The sequence below is a fragment of the Desmodus rotundus genome, chromosome 10 (assembly GCF_022682495.2).
Source record: "Desmodus rotundus isolate HL8 chromosome 10, HLdesRot8A.1, whole genome shotgun sequence".
In the NCBI taxonomy this organism is placed as follows: domain Eukaryota; kingdom Metazoa; phylum Chordata; class Mammalia; order Chiroptera; family Phyllostomidae; genus Desmodus; species Desmodus rotundus.
Window position 1 is genome coordinate 51827445 of NC_071396.1, and position 16322 is coordinate 51843766.

At 44.0% G+C, this 16322-nt stretch overlaps 1 protein-coding gene across 13 annotated transcripts in view; it reads left to right on the top strand.

Annotated features, from left to right (window-relative positions):
- LOC112318205 (protocadherin alpha-C2) overlaps window positions 1–16322 on the top strand; it is a 186943-nt gene that overhangs the window by 146865 nt on the left and 23756 nt on the right. For all 13 annotated transcript variants that reach the window (XM_045183992.3, XM_053913150.1, XM_053913154.1 and 10 more), the window contains exons 2-3: window positions 5952–6010; window positions 8783–8871. In XM_045183992.3, the coding sequence (XP_045039927.2) occupies window positions 5952–6010; window positions 8783–8871 (148 nt within the window). The remainder of the gene's footprint in view (window positions 1–5951; window positions 6011–8782; window positions 8872–16322) is intronic.

A 16322-nucleotide genomic window follows, 5' to 3' on the forward strand; every position in this document is an offset into this window, starting at 1 on the left:
GGTGTTTTAACCCATGCCTGTTTGACCCCAAAGACTGTGCTTTTTGAAATGGCATGAGTGGACAAAAATCTCAGTGTTTATACTTCTTTTGATATGGGATATCCAGGCATTTGTGGTACCAACAGTTCCCCGAGTAGTATAAATTAACTGCTTTTGGAAAGAGAGTGATTCCTTGCCTAGAAGTAGGTCACAAATAGGTGGATCAATGAGTAAAAATGTTCCTGCCAAGCTAATATATTTTTGTTTATTTGTTTTACAGTTGGCATAGCTTGTGTGTGTCTTTTATCTCTGTTCTTTCTCTGACTCCTGTCTTGTTGGTTATTAAACATGAGCATTTAACACCAGCCCTTGATCTGCTGGTGAATTTTACCCCCGGTGAGCCACTTGTGCAGTGAGGTCTTTGAAGTAGCTGTTTGGTAACAGGGCAGAATATCTCTTTGGAGATTCTGAAAACTTCATACTGAATGTGGTTGGCACCGCTTTCGGAGTCTCCAGGGAAAGGAATGAAATCTTAAGGTGAGTTCTGCGCATTGGTGGTGCTGCCACTACTGCTGAGTCACTTTGATTGTTCTGGGCAGTTTTATCCAACTGTGCCTCAGTGGGACCAGTTGGTACAAGATGTGGAAATCCCAAGAGACTACCAGAAGTGAGTTGTTTTGCATTCACTCCCACCTATTTCCAAATTTGGTAGTCATCACCTCTTCAGTTGTTTCTGCCATGTGTGCACGTATTTACCCTAATTCCAGGTGCATTGACCTGAAAGGGTTAACACTTCTGTTTAAGTGGCACCTAGTTTATTTCCCCCAGGACTGACTTTTTCTCTCTGGTGACTCTGTCCTGGATCAGAATTTGCACTGAGCGTAAAGTGTTCTGGTGGCAGATTTATAAAACGTGCACACTGATCACAATAGCCAAAGAAATTGTATCTGTGAACTTCCATTCCAATGTGCAGCTGGAGCTGTTTGCTTTGCCATTTCCATATTGATTCTAGGACTCTTCTTCTGAGAAAAGGTTTATTTTTAAAATTTTATTGCACTATTACAGTTGTCTCAGTTTTTCCCATGTTACTGTCCACTGACCTGCCCACCCCCTGCTCCTACAGTCCATCCCCACCCTGTTGCCCATGTCCATGGGTCATTTATACATGTTCCTTGACTAGACCCTTCCCCTTCTTTGGTCTGATAATATAATAATTTATTCAAATTACCTCCTTCCTCCCTTTTCTGCTGATCTGCTGAGCCAGATGGAATTATGGCCGAGCTCTTCTCTGTCTCTTTATCTTGTACATATTCTGACTGATGAACAAATCCATTTATTGTAGCTTGAATGTCATTGGCCTACCCTTTCCTCTGACCCAGGAGTGAGCAGTTGTGTGGGCATCTGGTCTACCTCCGAACACTCTGCAGGGACACAGTCTGGCGTATTATAAACTGTCCACTGGCACGCTGGCAGAATAGCAGAGTCAGTTCTGGAGACTTGCCTCGGTTGGCCACCAATTTTTGCTCTCAATGGGAGGTCAGGATGATATCAGTTTATAAATGTTGGAGGAAAAGTTGTCATCACCACGCCCGGAGACTTAGCTGAACTTAATGGGGATTTACAGGTGTCTTTGAATGTGACTTTTGTAGGACTTCACCTGGCTCAATGTCCCCGTGTATATTATAGTGTGAATATAAATTTAGCTTATTCATATAATATTTTGAGCATTGTAATCTTTAATCATGATTTCAAAACTAAAGCCAAGAGAATTTCTTAAGTGTTTTAAATCTGCTAGCCTACATATTATTTGTTGTTCTTCCGAGAATTTGCACTTGAGAAATACAAAGAAATATCTGACATTGCAAAAGTGAAGAGAAATGTTAGTTCCTTGGCACGTAAACAACATCAGTTCCATCCTGGCCTTGCAGGGTCGGAACTCTGGGCTCCACGGAGGTGAAACTGTGAGCGAGAGAGGAAGTGCTGCGTCAGCAGGCTGTGTGTCCAGAATTAAGCAAACCCAGCATTTTCTGTTGTACGGAAACCCATTAGTATGTTTTAAAGTCATGTTTATTTTACCTTCCTGCTCTGTGGATTAGGGGTTGTGAATGACTTCAGAGGCAAGTATTTAACCTAGAATTCTCAATTTGCTTTACTAGACAACTAATACATAGTTATATGTATTAACTAATACATAGTTAAAGTAACATAACAATGATTACTTTAAATGTTATGTTCCTTTTTGCCTTAATAACTGACAGTCTGTATGTTCATTTTCTATTGCTATGTAAGAAATTGCCACCAAGTAGTGATTAAAAACAACAGTCGTTTATTCTCTCAGGGTCCTGCATGATGTGACTGGGTTCTCTGCTTAGGTTTTCACAAGGCTGAAAGCAACATGGCTGCTGGGCTGAGTTCTGTTCTGAAGGCTTTGGGGCATAGAATTTGCCTTTAAGCTCCTTTGAGTTGTTGGCAGAATTCACTTGCTTGAGGATGGAGATCCCCATTTTTTTACTGTTGGTTGTAGGTCACCCTCAACTCTTAGAGGTTGCTCTCCAGCCCCTGCCCTATGGTCCCTAACAATGGAGCATCTTCTCTCACATGGAATCCCTCTCACGCTTCAATCTCACTGGTATCTGTTGCTGATCTATAGACCCAGATTTAAAAGGCTCCTGTGATTAGGTCAAGCCCTCTCGGGTGATCTCCTTTTCTTAAGCCAATTGTGCCATGTAACATACCTAATCACAGAGTAAGATCCATCATACACAGGCTTGGAGATTATTCAGGGCACGTACACCAGGCTGTGTGGATCTTAGGGGCCATCTCAGGATTCTGCCAAACATCGTTTATTCAGTGATCACAGAATATCACTGTGAAAAACCCACAGTGGATACATCCTTACTAGAGTCCTATTAGGAAGGAAAATGAGATGCTCCAGCTAGCCTCATGTCCCAGAGGGCCATTTGTTGATAGCTTCCACATGGATTTCCATGATAAGGAGATAGCATTTTGTTCTCTGAGTAGTTCTGTGAGTTTATGAATGACATTGGGTATTTTTATTCTATTTTATTTTAAATCTGTCTTGGAAGAGGTTTCACCTTTCTGTAGCTCAAATATGCTATGGTGTTACAATAAAAATACCACTACAGGGTATCTTTGCCATAATTTTGATAGAAACTTAAATAGGTTCTTGTTCCTTAATTACACTATATCACCCCTGTGGACTCCCTGACTGAGTTTCTCCACACCTGGAATTTCGTGCCCGTTATTCTACTAAAGGACTAAGCTTTGGAATGACAGGAACATACTAGGGCTTTTCACCAACAGAAATTAAGTAAGTCCTAGGATGTATCATCCAAATATTAGAGATTTAAATAATCACAATTAGTTCAAAGCCTGAATATATGTGTCTTCATTGTGTCCGGTGTATTAGAAGTCAACCTTTCCACTTGAACTTTCCCAAGTTTAACCAAATTTGGATGAAACCTATGTACATTTTATTACTTTTAATTTTGTATCCTTTTAATATAAAGCGATACCTGGGAAACACAGAAGTAAAAAGGAGGAAAAAAGAAAAAATATCTATCAGTTCATGTAAATTTATTTAAAACACAGGCTTTTATGTTGGGGAGACCCGAGCATGACTTTTAGCCAAACCCATCAATTAAGCAAGTAACTTAATCTCTTTAGAGCTCATATTCCTCATTTTTGTCATTTAAGTGCAGTGATGTTGCCCTTGCTTGATAGTTCATTTATTCAAAAATACTTTAAAAGCCTGCAAATACCTGAACCCTACTAGGCTCTGAGGACATAGCTATGTATTATGAATATCTCAGGATATTCGTGTTTTATGAATAAAACAGATATAGTCCTTTTTATAGAATGGAAAAAATACAATAAAGAATAAACTATTTTTTTTAAAGCATTAAGATAAATGATTAAGATAAATGCAATGACACGTATAAGGTGCTTATCCCATTGCCTAGTACTGTGTGGATCCTTAAAAACATTCATTACTTCCTTTCTAACCTTTTCCCTGCCTGATCTTACTGGCCATCATAACTATGATTCTGGCAAATGAATCTCAGAAGCATCTTGTTGCTGATGGACTAGTCTAGAAATTAGCAGCGTGACAAATTAAATGTTGCTGAGGAAGGGACTTTGTGTAATGAGCTGAACTTCCTGGTCAGTCCTGCTGGAACTTTGCCATTCAGCAAAATGAGCTTGCTGATTTCATCCCAAGGATCGAGTTGCGGCAGTTTCCATCATGAATGTCCCCCAGTCATTGAAAAATCGGCAGCACTTGACTCAACAGATACCGAAGTCTTTCCTGAAGGAAGGGTCTCAGAGCCGATGAGCTGACGCTCGCGCTGCCGACGGTGAGGTGAAAGGTGATGATGATCTGATTAATAAAAAGTACTTTGGTCATATTTTCAGGTTTACAGAATGATTTGCAAATATTTTCTCTTCTGTTCCCTTGAACGCCACTGGTAGAAGGTGGCAACCCTTTCTTTTGGTCTGTAGATGGTTTTCAGCTACTTTCTAGGGACTGTCCATAGCATTTTGTGAACTTAAAAAGCAAAGATGAAGCAGCTTGCATGTTCATATCCTGCCAACAGAGCGAAAGGGACCAGAGAGGGCAGTTAGGGTGTGGCGACATTTGAAGTATCCTAGAGCTGGGGCTTTTTCTGACTTTGGCTGAGTCTTTGAATGCCATTTAGCCAGCCCAGAGGCTGTCTGGAAGTTGAGCTGCTGATCACTTCTTCTCCAGATGTTGTAAAGAAGTGTGTTTATGAAACCCTGTGCCTCCCATCAATGAACTATATGAATAAGAATTATTGGCATTTTGAAATAGTTTATTGGTATTACTGTGGCTTTGTGTCTACCAAATGTGATAATTAGAATCCAGAGAAAAACATAGAATACAACCTCTGTCTCTCATCTTTTCACTCAAATAGGCCTCGGTATTTAGTGACAGGACCACTTTAACCTCTGCCTGTGATAACCCATTGAAAGGCACATCTATCGCAGGCTTTTCATATAAACCTTCTAATTGATACAAGATAGTGATGGTCATTGATTTTTGTCCCCATTGATTCCTGAATAGATGCAACGTAGCACCTAATTCACTGAACAGCACTCAGGTGCCCCTATCTTCCTCTTTGTCCCCTCCACTTTGGACTGACAGTTTGGAGACACAGGGCAACAGATCTTCCTAACACATTGGTGGTGCAGAATGAGTCAGCTTCTTCTTGGATGTCAGCTACTCCTTGTGAAACAATTAGAGCTTCGTGAACAGTATTTGAGTGAGGAGGCAAAGCACGCAGAGGAGCAGGGAGCAAGTGCAATTTCACAATAAGGGTTATGTAGCAAAACAAGGTCAAGCCCCACCGTGGTTGGTTTTTCTCTTCCTAGCATTCCCCTTCAATCAGCAGAAGAGGCGGTTATCAGTGGCCGGTGTTATGACTGGGCACATCCGTCCTGGGTCCAACATGCTGCAGTCTGCGAAGCCAGCAGTGGGTCACAGCACTCTGCAGTCCAGCCAGACCAGCAGAACTTGTGCAGTCACGTGCCCTGTTACAGCTGGAAAACCAAATTGGGGATGTTCCTTTAATGGAGCATTTGAGGACAAAAACAAGAGCTTTTCCTGTCTCCAAATAAACTGCTCATCCCTAGCGCTGCCTTAAGAACACAGACCTGTTTGGGGCAAGGTGAAGCCAAAGCTGGTCCTTATGGCATTATTAAATCTGGTTTTCTGTGCTACTTAGCCGGTGTGAGGACCCTGATGGGCTCATTTAATTTCCTCCTGAAGTGCTGCATATATGAATATCGTCTTAGAGTTGCACGTGAAATGGCTCCTTCAGTACATGTTTTAGGTGCATGGAAATATTTCAGAAACAACTAACCAGTGTACATCATCGCTGGGAGACCATTGTTTGGCCATATTAATAAAAACTCCCTTTGTGATTTTGCAGCCACGGCAGCCCAATCCTGACTGGCGTTACTCTGCCTCCCTGAGAGCAGGAATGCACAGGTATGTATTTTCCTCCTTTCTTCGCTCTGAAGTAACTTGAACTTTGTAAGGCTCAGATAAATTACATCTCCATAGACCGGAAGCAGCTGTCAAAACTAAGAAGCTTTAGACACGTTGCCAGGGGAATGTAATTATTTTTGTCTGTGTCTATTCCTTGAAACATTGGAAGTGGTCAGTGCCAAGTGCTTCTCAAGTGCTGGCAAATAAGTCTCCTGTAAAATCACAGAGACTGGCTGCTGCATGCTTGTTCTCATCAGAATTTCTCTAAGGAAGAAATTCCAACTTCATTTATCCCTTCTCCATCTCTACTTTCTGGCCCCCCTGCCTGCCTCCCCTCGCTTCCTTACAACCTGTAATTAATACTGACACTTTTGGACTTGAGCACCTCGTGTAATGCGTATCCACACGTTGTCCACCTTGATTTTCTATTGCACATTGACTGTTACAGCCTATCACCCCCAGTAATTGGTAATTTTTCTTGTTCACGTTCACCCCTATTAGAGTCTTTTTATCTCTGCCATCCTATGGCCATCGATGTCATGGGCTTTTCGGAGGATGAGCCATGGCAAGGCCCTTTATTAAATATTTGGAGTCCAAATCTAGCTTACTTTAAATTAATCTGGAGTAATAGTATTACTCAAAGAGTCAGACAAAATGTAATTTTGCTTTCTCTACTTTGTCTCTTTGACAGTAATTGATTAACAACCATTATTCCCAGAGCTGATCTAGTGTCCATACCGTGGGGCCAAATCAAAGATTCATTATCTGCGAGTCTTTGGAAACCAAATGGGGGGAGCCAAGAAACTAAGGATCACTACCACCGAAAGGATTTTGTTTTAAGGAAGGAATAAACTTCAAACTTAAGCCCCTCAAAGCATCTGGGCAACTCTTAGGTTGATCTTCACCGAACCTAGGTCAATCTCGGAAGAGATGGCGTACAAAGTATGTGTTGAGTTCATGAAAAATTAGTTTTAGTCCATTGAAATGCATTAAGTTAAAATTAACATATCCTTAAGCCTTACATTACAATTGAGCAGAAATCATTATAGTGGCTGCTATTTCTAAATGAGAAAAACACAGTGAAGGGTTAAAGATCGGGAGGTAGTTGGCTCGGTGACATGTTACATTGGAACCTGGGTCGTAATTTTAGGTCTATTATAATAGTAGATATCAGGAGGATTTTTTAGGTTGTCAGAGAGCAACTTATGCTTCAGCCTGCATCTGAGCTATGTGTCGGAGCTATGTAGTAGGAAAGGTGCGGTTTACCATACCAACTCTGCCCCAGGTGAATTCATGCTTTGCTTGAAAGGTGCCAAAGTGATGAGGTCCAGCTTAAAAGCCACATTTAACTTTAATTTAATTTAAATACTAAAACATGTCCCATCCTTACCCTGTTTTTAAATGAAAAAAAAAAAAAGCCAAATGTGTTCCTAGTCAGGTTTCAATTAAAATAGGAGATTTAAGGAGGATAATAAATGAAATAAAAATTAAAGCTAAATGCAATTTATTAGTCACAATGCAGTACGTTGACCACGCACTAGAGTTGTGAACTTAACTAATGCTCATCTATTTCACTCGTGTGCTTGGCTTCTGGTCCTTCCAGCCTCAGGTATCATGTTGCTGTTCCTTTGAAAATTCTGCTTTGAGCTGAGCTAGTTTTAGGGGAGTTACACGTGTAGTTCAGAATGAATCCGATTGAACCCATCCAGGAAGACCCAAAGGATATTAATATTTGGATAGAAGAGAAGATTCTAGGGTGTGGATGAGGGGAATAATAGCAATAGGACACAGCTTACTGATTGAATTTCCAAAGAATAAGAGAATATTTAATTATATAGCTGGCCTTTCCCCGCAATAGTCCAAGTCTGTCTCACATAACCCCTTCAAACAGTAGTGCAAGTTTCATTTTAGCAGCTCAATTTGCAAGATGAACCAATGTCTAATTTAAAAGAATCCTCTAATTTTGGCGAGGGTTTTCTTGGATGATATTTACCCTTAGTGTCCCATTTGTTCCTTCCTTCCTTCATCCAACAAACACTGGAGGGTCTGATATGTGCTAGCATCACGCATACACAAGTGACTCTGACGTCCTCTCTGCCCTGGAGCAGTTTCTGTGCGTCTCCGCTAGCCTCTGACGATCTCCCGGTTCATGACCCACTCCCTGCCTTACTTCACGCTGAATTGATCTCTTCCGAACTGGGATCTGTGAGTTAGTGGTGTTAAGTTTCCTCCAGTCCCTAAATGTAGGGTGGGTCGCCTATGAGTACAAGACATAGAAGGAGTAAAACAGAATATAAGACTAAGAATTAATTGGGTAGCCAAAATGGAATAATACTACCGTTATCAGCAAATAATTTTCATGTGTTTTCCCCTTTGGCTCAGAGAATCCAGAAATGAGAGAACCAGCAAGAGAGGCTTGGAGCTTTTAGAACAAGCTACCCTCATCTGTCTCAGCATTAAGATGTTAAAACAGCATTAGCTCTCTGATGGGTTTCCAGTTAGATTAAATGAATACCGTGGCATTAATGAAAACCAAAATTGCCATAAAGATAAAAAATGTTTATTGCCTGAATAGAGTAGGCAGTAAGTCAGCAATGCTTTTTGCAGTTTCTGCAAGGTGACTGCTCGGCAGTAATCGCTTCTGCTTGAGCACTAGTAGAATGTGTTAGCTGCAGCCCTGCCTCCAGAGGTGTAAGCACTTTCTGAGGGAGGAATGAGATCTGGAAAGGCGTTTCTGGTCTAACTGTCATTTGGGTCTGTGTGTTTACTCAGCTCTGTGCACCTGGAGGAGGCTGGCATTCTACGGGCTGGTCCGGGAGGGCCTGACCAGCAGTGGCCAACAGTATCCAGTGCAACACCAGGTAAAGACCCAGGGTCTCTGTCTTCTTGCTTGGGTTCTGAAAAGCGATTGGAGGACCCGTTTTTGTAAGACCAAGGATGTTAATAGCTCTCTGTTTATTTTTTCTTCTTTTCCATACACGTATGACTTCCTTACATATATGATTATTTTGATTTTCTACTTCGTGTCCTTTAGGAGTTGAAAATATAACATAAGGGGTGTGTGGGTGTAGTTTTCTAAAATAACCAAGTAACTCTCAGATGCTTAGGTTCTCCGAGTTTCACAGAGAAGACTTGGTGGCCTTGGGTGCAGAGATGACACTTAGTGAAGATCTTTTATTGAAGACAATGGAAACCCACCCAAAGTAGTGAGCAAGAGGGAGATGACAGATGGATAGATAGAAGGATGGAATGGGGTCTCTCACGGAAAGTTACCCAAGCCAAGGCACCACTCTCTTGGACTTAAAGTCAAAGTCAGATCTGCTTCTTTCCTTACAACTACGTCGCTCTGTAGACCGACCTTCACCACCTTAACAAGCACATTGCCAGACACGACCTGACAGTTTCTTAGTTCAGAGGACCACTGGAGACCAATGCCCACTTCAAACTTCAGGCAAAGGAATACGCCAGGTTGAATCAAGAACCCAGTGGCTGTGTGAGTGTAGAAAAATGGCCTCAAGTCACATTTCCTTAGTTGCTTCATTCTTGCTCAATCACTAAAGCGGCGTCATGGAATAAAAATATGGCTTTGGAGGCTTATCCCTGCGGCAGTTTTCAGAAAGGAAGGACTATGGAGACAGCAAGTGATGTCTACCGTAATCTTCTATGAATACATCATGGTGATGATGATAGTTAATGAATCATTGAGCCATAATACACCCAGACTCTGTGCCAAGCACGTGACATGTGTGTTTCACTTATTTGTCACGGCAGTCTTGCAAAGGATTTAGTGTATCTATTTTACACATGAGAAACTAGAGACACAGATCGGTTAAGGAACATACCCAGGTTCATGGGGCAGAAGTCGGGTTCAAACCCAAGAGTGTCTTGCTTCAAAGCCAAGTGTATCTAGCACTTATATTCAGAGCATGGCTGGCTTGCAAGAACTCATCCACATTCAAGTACATACCCACATATATAACAGATGACATAAGTTTGTGTGTAAAAAGTTCTTTCCAAAAATAATCAGGTGCCTTTCAAATGTCTGGGCGATCCCAGTAACATGTGCAGCTAAGAGCTCGTTTTTGCTGGCAACTCTAAGGGCTTTCATTGGTTCCAATCAGCTAGCATTTGCTATTTATGAATGTTGCATAATTCAACTAAAAGTCACATTTGTCAAAAAAAAAACAAATGCACAAGTTAAAGCCATTCATTAGAGAGCTAATATTGCCAGATGGCAAGGGGAAGAACATTCATTGACAAATTTGCAGCTCCAATACCAGTGATGGAGTGAGGAGGTGATGGGAGAGTAGGTGGGTTTACACTGCCAAGCCCTGCAGGCTGGGGAGGCATCTGGAAAGGTGAGAACCACCCAGGCCAAGCAGCCATCGTGCCCTGCTGTCTTCATGGCAGGGTTTTTCTTGTTCCCACAGAGGGTTTGTAGCTCAGTCTTGTGAACCAAGAACTAACTTTGAGTACATTCTCCCTCCGTCGATGATGCTGGTTGGTGTATATTCCTAGGCAATTATGAAACAGGAACTGTCTACTGATTATTTCATTTGCATCTGGCCCAGGTCTCTCCTTCAAATTCAAAAGAATGTTAGGAACCCATCTCCTTGACAGAAGATAGGAAAGGCATTTCCATTTGCTCCCCTGCCCTGCTGTCCCCATCCGCCTTTTTTCCAGGACTGTGCCTGGCTGCTGACCCCTGAGTCACAGTCCTCCTCCCGGGCTGAGCTAGACAGAACTTACATCTTCCAGTTACTCCATGGGTGACCAAACCACACTTTTCAGCAGACCTCGATACCAGTGATATGGAGTTAAAGAAATCTTCCTCTGCCTTCTGCTCTGTCCTTCGGTACTTTCAGGTTTTATGTCTCAAAATATGTTCTGCATTGTTTGGAAGGAATATGGTATAAAGGTTAAGATTATGATGTGGCATCAGATCTGAACTGAATCACAATTCCACACTTACTAGCTGGGTGAGCACAAGCAAATTGCTTAAATTCATATTTTCTTAATCACATTGCCTGTAAATTGGGTATAATCATAACACCTGTCTTATTGAGTTGCCGTGGTAACTGAAGAAGCAAGAGCTGAATATACAATGCTTGATATACAATGTTAATAGATGTCTAATCGTTTTACTCCTTTTTGGGGGGATACTTCTGTGCAATCTATGATGTGGCTGGACTTGCTGGATAACCTGGTGGCCAGAATGCAATAGTTCTCATTTGCAGTCCCAGAGACAGACCCTCTAAGATTTTCTGAGTCATCCTGGCTTCTATCCAGTCCAGTCACCCTCTGGCCATCCTCTTGGGGATGAAATAAGGAAGGTTTATTGGTTCTGCCTGAAGAAAAGGAAAGCGCTTCAAAAAACGTGGTGGTTTCTAGTAGAGCCTGCCTTTCATCCATTCTGTTGTCCTTTAGTGCTTCATGGTGAAGGTGCGGTTGCTTCCCAAAGGCTTCCTCCTGGTGCCCGAGTCCCCACCCACTCGCGTCTGAGTCTGCATGAACTGGCACCTTCTCATACCAACGCCCACAGCAGCGGCAGTCATGGGCAGGAAGGGAGACACACCTGCTGTGCCGTGATCCTCGATCACCTGTGCTCCTTGCCGTTGTTTTTCTTCCATTGATGAATTCTCTTGCTTTGCCACCAAACTGTTCATTTATTTTTCGCAGTCCACAAAAGCCTAGGATCGGATGCCCTGCTCTGAAGGGATCAATGGGAACATCACCAGGTGATGTGTCCTGCAAGATAAGCAAGTCCAGCGTTAAATCTGTTAATCCTGGTCACTTTCTCTAGGCTCTCCGTGTGAGCAGGCCTGGACCACGGGCTTCTTCTTTCGCAGCTTCCTGCGAGACTGAGCAGAGAAAGAAAATGAGCTAAATAGGGAGTGCAGGGCACCCAGTTAGGCCTCCTCTCGGGGTGGAGGAATGAGTGTTGGGGAGAGAGGCATTAAAGGTCAGTCATTCACATTTGGAACTCTAACCTTCTCAGTGTGAATGCTCTGAAGAGGTTTCAATGAATGCCCTCTTGTGACTGGTTCCTAGAGGGAATCCCAAGAGGTTATTAAAAATAACTGCCCCTGACTTCCAGAGAACTGGTCTGGCTTCAGGGCGCCAGGCTGCCTTGCCATGTACCGCTGGTTCATCCAGGCTCCTCCTTCTGCAGTTGATGGGATCTCAGGACTTACCTAAGGCAAAGGTAAATTATTTTTTGAAGTGGGAGCTATTCACTATTTTCAGAAGAGCTCCGGGAATTCCCAAACACACAGCGCTACCAAAGACAACTTCATAGCTTGTCAAGCACACCCCAGGGGACCCAGGACTGAACAACGGAAGATTAATTAGGTAGGTGAGGCAACTAAGGCAGTGAGGCTAGTTAGAGAACCTTAGTCTGGAGAGTGCCGAGGCCGTGGTTCTCGAAAGACGTCCCGGAGCAGCAGCACTAACAATGCCTACTGTACCGGCAGTTCTCAGGGCAGCGCCCAGCCATCTGTTTCAGCAAGCCCTCCATGAGGTCCTGATGGGCCCTAAAGTTTAATAACTGGTCCAGAGACTCGAGAGTAAATATTCTTGAGGTTTTCTGGTAACTTTGGAAGCTTGGAAACCATGCAGGGAAGCATCAACTTACGATTCTTGCAAGAAGCAGGAAGCCTTGTCCCGTGTCAGACAGAGAATCACTAAGAGCTCAGGCTCTGGGTCAGCGGAGCTCTCCTTTGGGTTCCAGCTCTGCCACTCAGCAGTTTCATGTCCCTGGGACCATTACTTCACTTTTTTTGATTCCCGGTTTCTACCTCTGCAAAGTGGAGATAATAGCCGTGTCTACTTTATAGGGTTGTTGAAAGAATTAAATGCGGTAATACATACATATTACAGATCCTGGTACATGGTAGCTATTTCTATGATTTTTCAAGGTGTGAGTGTATCTTTCAGCTTCAGAATGTAGGTCTGAGTTGTTTCTTTGGGAGGGCTCTCTTATACAGAAGAGTTTTTTTTTAAGTGCCTGTCTTTTTGTGTCCTTGGGGGACGTTGTTGCCCTGGTTTGCCACATCTCTTTGCTCTGTGGAAAATGGACAGAGTTTATGTGTCCTAGTTTTAAAGGGGGGTTCAGGCTCTTCATTGTCTTAGGAATTAGTACCCTTCTGACAAAACCAATTCCCCACGGAGACCCTCCATGGAGACTCCGCCTCTGACACTCCCCCGGAAAGAAGCCGCCATCCCTAAGTATTTTGGAATCCATTTAGGAGAACTGCCAACATGAATTTTTCCACTTCGTGAGCGAGTCCACCCTCAGGCCTTGTTTGAGAATTTAGAAATCACGCTTGCTGTTCCACTAACCCGATCACCCTCAATTCCTGCTGTTGTCATGGCAATGGCAGTCCTGGGAGGGGTGTGCGTATCCTTATTTGGAAAAGAAATGAGATCAGTGATCTGTGTGGGTGGGGCAGCCCCCTCTGTCAGCATCCTCACGCTCACCTTGCATCTCACAGCCCAGGACAGCCAGCTGGCCCCTGGGTCTCGAGCTAAGGAAGTTTGAGTCCTTTAAGATGCACTTTTACTTTGTGGGGTGTGAAGCTCACCATGTCTGTTGGAGGTCTCTCTGTAGCTTACCGTGTGTATTCTAACCTGGCCTGGAGAGAAAGAAAGCGAGATGGTGTGGAAGGGGAATCAGAATCCTCTGTCCAGGAGAAGCCATCCAGCTTAAGTCTGTGCTGCTTCCATCCGCCCATCTACGACTTCCTTTACCTCTTTCTTGGAAGAACACTGCACCTTCTAGTTTTAATGGGCGTGGGGATAAACAACTAGAGTGAAGACTTTCTGGGTTTTCTGAAAGGAAACATTTCTGTTTAATAAACAGATTCTGAGATAGTTCTTCCTCTCTACCCTGTACTTCGTGCACCTCCCTCATTTTTCCTACATCATCTCTTCCAGAATTGGTAGCCCTGGGCAGAATACAGTCAGGGCTGGGGCCACAGTGCATGATACATTAATTTCTTCTCTAACAGTGGCCCAAAACAGAGATCACATGGCTCCTGAAACTCCAGTCCCACGTGCGCTCGGAAGTATGCTGCTGGACTGAGCAGAGAGGAGCAGCAGGAAGTGTTCTCTTAGGCTGCAGTTCCCTTCAAATCCCACCGAGGCAGAGAGGCGGCTAATGCAGGGTCAGGAAGTAGAGACTCACGGCAGCCCCTCCGGCTGTCATTGACCCCTCTAAAGCACCACTGCAGCGGTACAGTCTGGCCCTGAAAACTGCATACCGAGAAACAACTTTCCAGTATGTTTTAGAAAAATAATACCTTATCTTTTTTTTTTTTTAAAGTATGGAATGGGGCCCTGGTCGATTGGGTGTTGTTCTGCAAAGTGGAAGGTGGCTGGTTGGAGTTCAGTCCACCCTCAGGGCACATGCCTGGGTTGCGGGTTCAGTCCCCAGTGGTTGGGGCTTGAGAGGCAACCAGTGGATGTTTCTCTCTCACGTTGATGTTTCTCTCCTCTTTCTCCCTCCCTTCCCCAAGTTACCCTTCCTTCTAGCTTTCTTTACACACCATACTTTGTAGTTGACTTTTTAAGCCTCTTATCAAAAGGGAAATTCAGGTTTCTCCAGGGGAGACCCTAGTGTCACAAAGGGCCAAGGAAGGGGATTACCAACTCCGCCACCTGACTTAGCTGAAAGATGACAGGCTACCTGTGTGTGTGAAAGCTTTGTGGGGAAGGGGAGGAGGAGGCTGGGGGCCCGCACTCGCCTGGATTGTTGGAATTGGTGGGCTTGGAGCTCTGTTCTGGGGGGCACGTGGACAAGAAGGACTTGTAATCCCTTTAAGCTTTGCAGACGCAGCAGGCGGTGCCCTCAGCCACACTGATCTAGTAAACTGGGAGGGAAAGCCTGCCCCCACCCCCAACAACAAGGATGCTTAATGACAAATATTTTCAGAGAAATTTAGCCCAGATTCCCAAAGAGCTTGAAATGTTCACTTTCACAGAGGCAGTCAACTTTGCCGTTGAGAAGGTCATTGCCTGATCTGGAGAAACATATTCAGGTCAAGCACTGCTAGAAACTAAGGGCCTCTAGGGAAGGGTCGCAGCAGAGAGCTCCCTGCCTAGAAGCCTGTAAGTAAGCACGTGGATTGGAGAGGAGCCTCTCTCTGCCTCCGCCCTGGGAGCTTATTACGCACAGTCGGAAAAAGGAGAGGAGCAAGGTTGGATGCCATTCTGCTCAGGTTGCAGTGAGGCCGAGAGCTTCCTCCGCAGCAGCCCTGCCTGGAATGGTCTACCTCCCAGGGAGTGGACTGGGTGAAGGCAGGCCCGAGGGTGGCAATACTGAAGGACATGAGGGGGAAAAGGAAGTTTGCGCTGCTATTGAAAGAGGAAATCGAGGGCTTTGTAGAAGTCAGACTCTAGAGGTATAACTCTGGAAGGTTAGGGCATGAAAAGGTAACTTTTAGGAACCAAATTTGGAGCCACAAAAAAACAAGAATGATGAGAAGTTTATTGATACTAGAGCTGTGTCCCTTGACTGCTGAATCCCAAACGGGGCCCCCTGGGCCTCGGATTACAGCTGCCGCTGAATGTTAAAGAACAACCAAACAAACTTAAAAAATATGTAAAGCCTCTTCTGTACTGAAGGTCTGAACAGACAAGCGTGGTGTTGATGGCCCACGACAGCCTGACAGCTACGGCTTACTCCCAGCACTGGGTCGGCGCCGCATCCAGAGCTGCTACTCCAGGGACACCGTGGGCCAAGCTGAGTAGTGAGGTGACGTTCCCCAGGTCTTCTCTCTTTTCTTTTTCAACTCTGCATCATAGATACTGTCTTACCATGTGTCACATCTCTGTTCCCATAATCCCTGGGAACACCTAAAGTTCTGTGGCAACACTGGGAGAAGCCTCGGCTGGTCTGAATGATTTACAGTAGGTGCGCCCCAAGCTGCGCATCAGAGAGTTCTGGGGGGGAGAAGAACATCACCAGTTAGGTGACCAGGCCAGAGCTGGACATGCTTGTGCCTGTGAACTTGGCTTTGTACTTGATGATGAGCCATGGAATACGGAAGTTCCTTTCTCTCAGCCGGCGCCTATCAGCAAGGATGTGTGTGTTTGTACCTGTGCTGCCGTCTTTGTTGTTGAAGTTTTGGTCTTTAAATCCTGTGCTCTTGCCCTCTGGGCTGTAAAAACAGTCCTTTAGAACAAGAGAAAGGAAGTCTTAGTAATAGCTACTATTTATTGAGAACCAAAATACACACTTTACTTGCACGCCCCCTTGAATAGAAGTACATTATTATTCCCGTGTTTTAGATAAGAAACTTGAGACTCAGGA